A 10,316-nucleotide genomic window follows, 5' to 3' on the forward strand; every position below is an offset into this window, starting at 1 on the left:
GGCACCTTTTATAATGCTAACTCCAAAAAAAGTTGGGATGCTGTGTGAAACAAAAACAGACTGCACTGATTTGCGAATCCCATATCCTACCCATATTTTACTCCCAATAACACATGAACTACATTCCAGATGTTGAAACTGAGACATTTTGCCATCTCAATAAAGTATTATCATATATATCACATCTCAAAAAAGTTTGAATTTCTCATGTTTACTGTTGTGTGTCTTTGTTTAACAACTGTCTGTAAACAAATGAGGAGTCCAGCTGCTGAGTTTCAGGAGAGGGATATTGTCCCATTCTTGTCCACTGCAGGATGCCCAAAAGTGCTGGACATTCGTTTGGTTTCATGATGTATCAAATGTTTTCTGGTGGTGAAAGGTCTGAACTGCAGGGCTCTTCTCCTGTTCAGCCTTGCTGTTGTGATGGACTGAATATGTGGTTCAGCATCGTCTTGCTGGAATATGTAAGGTCTTCCCTGAAAGAGACGTTCTCTAGATGCGAGTATATGTTGCTGTTGAAACCGCCATGTACTTTTCCGCATTGATGGAGCTGGTCCAGATACGGAAGCTGCCCACGTCATAGGCACCAATGCAACCTCTAGCCATCATCAGAGATGTGGGTTTTTCAACCAAGGCCCAAAAGATAACAAAGATTCAGTTTTGAACCTCGGCCTTGTCCCGTACATCCATAGATTTCTCCCGATTCTCAGAATTGTTTGATGATATTATGCACTATAGATGGTGCTTTTCAAGGCCTTCACAATTTTACGTTGAGGAACATTTACTTCAAATGGTTCCCACTTTTTTTTTCTTGATGCAGTTTGGTGAGACTCTGCCATCTTAACATCCAAGACCCCCCGCCCCCATGAAAAAGAAAAATGTAATGCTATTATTTCACTCCCAGCATTGCCTAATCAAAGATAGAGAGCAAGCTCTCACACATATCACACAGAGTTTGAGTCCACAGGCAAGAAAACAATATTAGTACAGCCTCATAGGCAGTTAGTATTTCATTTTCTCCTGTTTTTGTTATCATTCTTTCTCTGTCAGACATACTTGATTCAAGGTCTCCAGTGTAATCACAAGAGATTTCAGCCTCCGTGTAAGAATAACAAAAGTGTCAATTATCAGTGTTGATTTCATGGCAGACGGAGGATTTCTGAAGGCTGCAGTGTCATTAAAAAAATAACAACAACTATAGAAATTCAGTACATCTTGAACATTCATAAAAGCTTTGGAGCTGTGGGAACTTGAATATCAATACTGTAAAATTTGAGTCACAGACAGTAACGCAATGGATTCTTTTTTTTTTTTTTTATACTTTATTTTTCTATGTGCCACACCATAGTGACGTTCAGTAAAATAATAACAAAAAAACAACTAAAATACATATAGACATAAGACAGACACCAACCTCAACATTTACACGAAAACGAAAAGAAAAAAAAAATTAAAAGGACATATCTAAACAACAACAACAAACACAAACAAAGCAAAAAGAGGCACAACATGCCTTTAAATACCTTCTAACCCTAACCCTGTTACCCCCCTTCCCTATACATCCCTTAAACTTCACTATCGTTTATGTATTCACTAAAATTCATATTTTCACAAATCCTCATTTCCATTCTTATTTCATAAACACAATACAACTAGAGGGAGAGAGACGCACCATGAGAGCAAGTAGACAAGCAAGTACATGACAATACCTCCAAAGATAATAACTAAATTAAAAAAAAAAAAAATTAAAAAAAAAAAAAAAAAAAACGATAAACAAACAAAAAACGCAATGGATTCTTACATTTTATACAGTCTAAGACTTAAAAATATACCTTAGTTAAAGTGCAAAATTATTATTAGCGAATAAATAAATAATAATAAATAAATAAATAAAAAGTCATATTAATATACGGTAAACAAATGCAAGACTTTTTTTGACGGGGGGTGGGGTCACGTGATGTCATAGTTTTCAACTCCGTTTCAACCAATCAGGTTGCAGTGGGCGGGTCCAGCCAGACCACGAGGTTAGTCTGATTCACCTCCGGCTCGGAACGACAGGCAGCGTGGACCTATGGCGTGGACCGGGTTGTAGCACGGATCTCAGAGTCATGATAACTCATCTCCTCCGAAAAATGTCTCACACCTGTCACGACGTGACCGAAGAGCAACACGTTGGTATTATTTTCATTTTTTTGTTTCTGTTGTACATTTATGAATGAAGTGTTCGTGAGGACGGAGGGTACAGTAGCACTGACAACTGTCACTGGCGCTGGCAGAGCAGGTACACCAAACTACACTAAAAAAAGTGACAGTTTAAGCTTTCTCTAGTTGTGTTCATCAGTTTATACTTTTTAAACTTAATGAAACGCGTCTTATGAATAACTAAGGGCAAATTTAAAAATCGGGTTTCATAATATTAAAAATATGGTTATGGTTTCGTGGCAACCCCTCTGATGGGCACCAACACGCTTTAAGTTTATAAGTTTGACTATGTTGAGACCTGAAACCTTTTTTGTGCTGACAGTATTTATTTTATATATACTTTGAAGAATAGTAGTAAACTCCAAACGATTTTTTTTCTTCTAACAAAAAAAAACAGGTACATGATAACTCATTTGCCTCAGAGTGTAATCCACAATTGCTGTAAAACACATCACATTCCTGTGGAGATTTGTGCCATGTTCAGATTAGGGGGTTTGATGAAACTTTAAATGACAGTAATTCCAATCCTTTTTATTTTTCAAGGTTTTGATCATTCCTTGTTCTCCTCATTTCTCCAGATTTAGCTTTCCTAAAGTGATGGAACAGCCTGCAGAGAACAGATTATGTGGGAAACTGAGCACTCCCTGTGGACCCCACAGTTACAATTTAAAAGAAGTCTTCACATGGTGAGAAATGTCAGCTTTTGTCACCCTGCTTAAATGTCTTACTTACTGTAACTTAAATAGTAAAAATACAGGATAGGGTTGTTTCTAACAGCCTGATTTTTTTTTAATGCCAAATATTCTGTAATGTTTTTTGTTTTGTTAAGAGTGCTGTTTGCACTTTGCACATGTCAATAGTACTCCAAAATACAAGGGGAAGCTCCCAAACACTGTTATATAATCTTTTAGAGCATTTCATGGTGAGATCTTCATCAGGCCAACGATCGCCAGGTCTGAGCAGTTTGTGAAAATCATCACAATGACCTATTTTACTAGTGATACTAAGGCTCCAGCGTCCATACGGTGTTGTCTGATTTCATATCTTTGTATTTGGAAAAACATCCAATATGTTTGCCCCCAAATCAGAAACTGGTGAATAGAAGCAGTTTTTATCCCTCTTATCTCTGCTTTTGACGCATATTTGCAGGCGTCTCCTGAAGACCATAGCCATGGGCCAGGTTCTGTCCCTGCTGATCTGTGGGACGGCTGTGAGCTGCCAGTACCTGGTTGATGAAGGCGTGGAGACGCCCATGCTGCAGAGCTTCCTCAACTACGTGCTGCTGCTGCTCACCTACACCGCCATCCTCGCCACCCGCAAAGGTTAGGCCGCCCCTCGCTCAGGACATTTCCCAGTCATACGGATCCCAATGAATCCCAGACTGGTAGACGTTCACAGGTACCTATAAAATTAAACAGAAAAACAGGGAACATTTAACTGTGCACACAGGACGTATGTGCTCCGTCCTCGGGTCTCACCGGGGGAGTTTCCAAGCGCTCATTCCCTCACAGGAGTCATGATGTCACAAGTTTGCCCAAAAGGTTTCGAGATCACATGAGGATCGTGTGGTGTTTTGCTCATTTGAAGACATGTATCTTACCAATCTTACCTCGTTCTTCCTGGAATGATGCATGTAATAAGCACGAGTGGTGTTGAGTAAAATTAGGTTTTTCGACTTCTAAACCAAATTCGCTACTTCTACGAAGGTAATAAAGAGCGGTTCAGATCTCTTTATTAAAGTTCATGTCGATTTACGGGTCAGATTCTGTTTGTCAGTTCTGTTTAGACGGGTTCTGTTACCAGTATTTTCTTTCTGATAGCTCAGCTTTGGATAAAATAATAATAATAATAATTTGATATAAACAGATCACAGTTGGTGAGAGTGAACAGTTGTGGTCTGACCAGGTGGTCAGCAGCACCACAGGGAACTGTACTCTCACCCCTTCACTCTGTACACCTCAGACTTCCAGTACAAGTCGGAGTCCTGTCGTCTACAGAAATACTCAGATTACTCTGCAGTTGTGGGAGGTATCAGTGATGGACCAGATGGGCCGCATCTTTTCACCAGACAGATTTTTTTTTTTTTTAATTAGGAATAACCTTAAAGGGTGAATGAAAATATGAACATATTTCCTGGTCTGGACTCTTTTAAAACTTTATAACCTATGCGGATAAGCTTCATATTCTAGCATCGAGACTGTCTGGGACACGTATCATGTACGGTAAATGTGGCCTCTGAAATCATACACCAGTCCATTTATACTCACCGTAACAAGATAATACACATAAAAAATATATCTAGATATAAAAAGCACATAAGTTGCCTGCTTTATCCAGATGACTGCGGGTTCGTTGAAGCAGGTGTATGATGGCGTCTTCGACTCCACCAAACTTCAGTGGGTCCATGGGGCGGTACTAATGATTCTCACACTGATTATACAAAGACTGAAAAAGACACGAAAACTAAGAAGCCTTGTGTTGTTCACGCAGGTGACGGGAACATCCTTCAGATTTTAAAGACGAAGTGGTGGAAGTATCTGGTGATGGGTTTGGCAGATGTGGAGGCAAACTACGCTGTTGTGAAGGCTTACCAGTTCACCACCCTGACCAGTATACAGGTACGACAACGCTGCAGAGCTTCATGGAGGCGGGAACCTGTAATTACAATGACTCAAACCTGAGTGGTCCTTATAGGGGTTTAATATATGTTACTACTAGGGATGGGCGGTATGGACTAAAAAAATTATCATAATTTCTGGCATTTATCCCGATAACGATAAAAATTACGACAAAAAAAATACCAATTCAACTCCACCTTTTTAACTATAAATCTATTACCACATTCAGTCTTTGGAGCCCCCAAAACACTGCTCTAAAAGAATACTAAATACTACTAAACTACACCAATTAAATTGAATTAATAAAAAACCAATTAAATTAGTACACCTGTACTGCAAAACTGTAATGACTCAAATTAAACAAGTTTGAAATGTAAGAACAGATTCAACATTTATTCAAACTGCATGGCTTAAACAGTGCAAAAAGCAAAAGTACCATTGTCCTTCAAGTTTTCCTAGCTTATAAAATCACAAAGTAGAAAAAATACAACCTGATAAATAAAGAAACAGGACAAATAAATAAAAGTTCACTGAAAATAAAATCCAATCAGCGATGACCTCTTCTAATATAAATAAAATGTGCAAATTAACCTGTGGTTGGAACATGCCACAAATTAGATACTATTGCAATTTTTTTTTTCGTAATAGTCAAACGTTATATCAAAATGTAACAACCATTTCCTTCTGTTTTTGCAGACTCTGCACATAATAGATGATGTTTGCTCCTTGTCTCTCTTTTTAAATCCAAACCAGTTCCAGAGCTGGAGCTGGAGCCTCGTTTAACAGCGAGATCCTCGCTCTCAGATCCGCCTTCCGCCATGTTTGTTACACAAAAACGTCATCAACGGGAATTTATCGTTTTTACCGTGGGGAATTTTTTTGACGGTATATCGTGAACGGTAAAATATCGCCCATTCCTAGTTACTACCTGTGTGATTTATGTCTTTGCTCCTACTCCGTATTTCCGGGGGGGTTTGATTGCACCATAATTTTCAATAACCTCCGAAGACAACGGCTGGGACACAGATGAAGAGGGTTTTCCGAACCATGTTCAAGTGCAGCCATGAGAGACGTAGCTGTCCAGCAGAAACGCAGACACCATGCATAACAAGATTAAAATGATTTTAAACAAGGAAAATGATCACCTACACAACTTTTCCATTGTTTTTGAAGACTTGGCTGCGTGTTGAGAGTGAAAATACACTAAAGAATAAACAAAAACTGCAAATATTTCTACAACATGAAGCGAAAACCAAAGAGAAAGAATGGCCTTTCAGGCAAAAACACTCAACATGAAGCGTTTCTACCACTTTTGTGACGCTCTTCTTCGCGTGCTTCTGCGTCGCAGGTGCTGGACTGCTTCGTGATCCCGGTGCTGATGCTGCTGTCCTGGCTCTTCCTGAAGACGCGCTACAGGCCGGTCCACTTCGTCGCTGTGACGGTGTGTTTGCTGGGGGTGGGGGCCATGGTGGGAGCCGACATCCTGGCCGGACGAGACACTCGACCAGACACACAGGGATCCAGTAAGGACGCCTCTGATCATTTGTGCTCTTTACAAAGAAAGACTTATTTTCAGCACGTGAAGTTGGAGTTTCTGGGAAATTGCAAGACTTTTCTACTTGAATTTGTTTTATTTGAGTAACATTTTCTGTTGAGGAGTCTGCTGAACCGTGGGCAGATTCATGGGAAGGGAAACCTACTAGAAGCTTCCTGTTTGGACGTCAGTGTACCTCATTGCTGGAAGTCTCTTCACCAGCGCCTGTGTTTGTCTGTTCAGCCAGCGATGTGGTTCTGGGCGACTGCTTGGTCCTGCTCAGTGCCGTCCTCTACGCCGTATCCAACATGTGTCAGGAGCACACGGTGAAGAACATGAGCCGGGTCGAGTTCCTGGGCATGATGGGCCTTTTCGGGACTCTGATCAGCGGCGTACAGCTGTAAGTCACCGCCTGGATGCCGCCCGTCCTCCCGCCCTCTGCAGCCGGGTGTATAAAAGCGTGTAAAGTACCAGTTGTAACACTACAACTGCTGCAGCAAACTGAAGCTAGAGCAATCTTTACTTATTTAATGCCCAGATACCTTTGAAGTTAAGAAACCACACTAGGTTTTGATTATTGTATTTAGTTGTGCCTGAAATATGGATCAGTACTGAGAAAGACAGCTGCAGCGCTCGGATCCGACCCAGAAGAACAGAAATGTCCAGGTTCAAATTATTGGTTTCGAGCAAAGAAAACATGTGAAGAGATGCATAAACCATTAAATTGGGTTAAGAACTGTCCAATACATTATTAGGATAGTGGAGAAGTAAACGTTTGCTGAAAACAGGTCGTGAGAAGCAGCAGTAAAACCTGCTGCCATGTGGGTTTGCTCGAGAGCATAGAAATGGGACCCTGAGCGATGAAGTAAAGACCTTCTCTTCTTGTTTTTGCAGCGTTGTGCTGGAAACTCGCGCAGTAGCTCTGATAACGTGGAATTTCTACACATGTGAGTATCGATGACGGCAGCGTTGAATTGTGATGCCGGCTGCTGCTGCAGACTCGTTCATTGACGTGTATCTGTCCCTCGCTCGTCGTGCTCTGCAGCGGGGCTATTCGCCGTCTACGCCTTGTGCATGTACGCGCTGTACAGCCTCATGCCCGTCGTGGTGAAGATGACCAGCGCCACCGCCGTCAACCTCTCTCTGCTCACCTCTGACCTCTTCAGCCTCTTCTGTGGCCTCTTCCTCTTCCACTACAAGGTGGGTGGCACTTAAAGGCAGCATATGGTGAAAACATTGTTCTTATGCAACCTAAATGTGTGTTTTTTAAATATACTGGAAGAGAAATCACGAAAGCACGATCGCTGAGCATCTCTTGAGTACCCAGACAACCACGGATTAAACTTTTCTGCCCTCTAACTGGCAGATATACAGATTTGGAAATGCTGCAGGAGCCAGAATTTTAGTCAGCTACATTGTTTTTGTGGGTAAAGAGTCCAATCGTGGAATTTTAATCATCAAAGACCAGGTTTTAGAGGATTAATGAACGCCCAGAAACGTCTCTTCAAGGCGGCACGAACTAGGTTTTAATGTTGCTATATCAGCATCAATTTAATTTGAGAGATGATTTCCTGAGTGTCTTCTCGCTCCCGTTTGTCCCACCCAAGATAACGTTGGACTACTGTCCCAGTTGTCTTTAGGGACAATTGTACATCTCTTGATGGAAAAATGTTGTGTCAGAAAGTTTCCAGCTTTTAGGCAGATCTGATCTTTGTCCTTGCTGATATTCGCAGCTCCGCATGGTAACCTTGGTAACCTACTTGCATAGAACTTATGCAAACAAACCGTATTGGAGGTGCTGAACTGGTAGATGATGTCATTTTAGTCAAGATTCAGTTTGAGATGCGTGCATGCTAGTCCAGGTCGTATCACATTTGAAGCCATCTCTGTGAATGTGGTCGGATTTTTAAGCAAATCAAATCTGTGCAGATATGATTTAGATGAGACAAAAGTCTGATTCGTGCAGGCGGCGTGAACCTAAGAAACTCTAGAAATGAGTGACAAAATAGAAAACAAGAGCGTGACCAAGCGAGGCGCCAGATGAGAGGAAACGTTGGATAGAGTCGTAACAGTGACTGAGAGAAACAACCTTTGGTGTAAACCTTCTTCAGAGACCAAAACAATGTGAATGGAGCAGTTTTGAGTGAAAACCAACTCATGCTTGTAGGAGAGCAGCAGTTTGCTTGCAGAGGTTCGGACGAAGGAGCAACTTCACAGTAGATGCTTTTTTTTTAACATCATCCCTGAAGTAATTCCAGCAGATGCGACAGTACGGGGATCTCCTCCGGTCTCCACCACCTCATCAGAAACCCATCCAATATTGAATGTCGTGTTCTAACAACATGTGTGGTAAATATAGCAGTGCTGATCCAGTTTTAAAGTAGTAAACTCTGTAATTTATGACTTTTAACAAGATGGTGGCAGCCAGGAGGAGAAATCTGCACAAAGGGTCTTTTTCAAACACTTTCTGCAGTTACAAAGTTAAAACCACCTCAGTTTGTCCCCAGAAATCCTTTCTTCGCCGTCACGTCAGTCAAACGACAAAGTTCCTTTCTGCTGCTTTTAAAGCTGCTTCTCTGTTTCTGAGTTGTGTCTAAACCAAACCCAGATCAGGCGAATCAGCTGATACAGATGATGAAATGTGACTTCTGTTTGAATCGTTAACATGTACGTGAGGCCCGCCTTGTTCACGGATCCAGGATTCTTCTCTGTTTGGTTCCTTTTCAGTTTTCAGCTCTGTACATCATCTCGTTTGTCGTCATCACTGTTGGGTTCGTCACGTTCAACGCCGTCCCGACGTACTCGGCTGTACCTGCGGGCGCCGCGGAGGAGGAGGGCGATCAGGCGGCCGACGGCTCCTCCAACCGCCTGCTGGACGCCCAGATGGACGCTCAGACGGACGCCCAGACGGGCTCCCAGAGGAGCGTGGACCCCACAACAGTATCTATACTCTAGAAAATGTTTTCTTTTTTAAACAATATTAACAGAATACAAGGTCAGTTTTTACACGTTACAAAGAAAAAGACTCTTGAATGAACCTTGTTGGCCCAGCTGCTCTTTCTGTCTGTTACAGCGTTGATGGGAGTCATTCGTTAATCTTCCAGTCGCCTTTGTAAATCATTTATTTAAAAAAAATACATAATATGTAAGTGAATTGGTTGTTTTTTCTATAAAATAGAGAAAAATGCTAATGTCTATTATTTTATTGCTGCTGCAGTTTTCATCCTCGTGTCATTTTGGCAAAATATCAAAGATGCTGAAAATCGTGTGGTTTTACATTTTCTTTTTTGGGGGCCAAACATGAAGCATGGTGACATGCAGCTGGAGTTTTACATTTTTTACTATTAAAATAACTTTTATACTCTTGTGAGCTACCTCATTTCTGCCACACCACATTTCTGGTGGGATGAGGGAGGGATGGAGGGAGAGATGGAGAGACTTCTGGTCGGATGGAGGGTAGGGATGGAGGGATGTCTGGTGGGATAGAGGAACGTCTGGTCGGATGGAGAGACATCTGGTGGTATGAGGGAGGGATGGAAGGATGTCTGGGATGGAGGGAGGTATGGAGGGACTTTTGGTGAGATGGAGGGAGGGATGGTGGGATAGAGCAACGTCTGGTCGGATGGAGGGACTTCTGGTGGGATGGAGGGACTTTTGGTGAGATGGAGGGAGGGATGGGGGGACTTAATTGCCTTGCTTCTACGTTCTCATCCGAGTTCACGAAAGAAAATGACTTCACTCACTAAAGATGGAGTCTCTTCATGGAGTCTGGTTAGTCTCTTGTGTTGCTGTAGAAACATGGTCCAACGTTGTTCATCACGAAGACAAGTGTTTTTTGGGGGGGGGTTTCAACTTTCTTTATTAAGATTTTCAGTTTTTGATAAAGACAGGTACAAAAAACAAGATTATGGTCAACATCTAGGTAGAGGCAGAACATGCTTGAACTACAATATAAAACATGG

At 41.7% G+C, this 10,316-nt stretch overlaps 1 protein-coding gene across 1 annotated transcript; it reads left to right on the plus strand.

The window, feature by feature from the left end:
* Window positions 1–2,052: 2,052 nt before the first annotated feature.
* Window positions 2,053–9,355, plus strand: LOC133459928 (solute carrier family 35 member F2-like). Its single transcript, XM_061740331.1, has 9 exons — window positions 2,053–2,175; window positions 2,787–2,888; window positions 3,352–3,524; window positions 4,693–4,820; window positions 6,169–6,343; window positions 6,598–6,754; window positions 7,249–7,301; window positions 7,400–7,554; window positions 9,082–9,355. The coding sequence occupies exons 2-9, from the start codon at window positions 2,800–2,802 to the stop codon at window positions 9,307–9,309; spliced, it is 1,158 nt and encodes a 385-aa protein (XP_061596315.1). The 5' UTR covers window positions 2,053–2,175; window positions 2,787–2,799; the 3' UTR covers window positions 9,310–9,355.
* The last annotated feature ends 961 nt before the right edge of the window (window positions 9,356–10,316 follow it).

Source organism: Cololabis saira, chromosome 14 (genome assembly GCF_033807715.1).
Source record: "Cololabis saira isolate AMF1-May2022 chromosome 14, fColSai1.1, whole genome shotgun sequence".
Taxonomy (NCBI): Eukaryota; Metazoa; Chordata; class Actinopteri; order Beloniformes; family Belonidae; genus Cololabis; species Cololabis saira.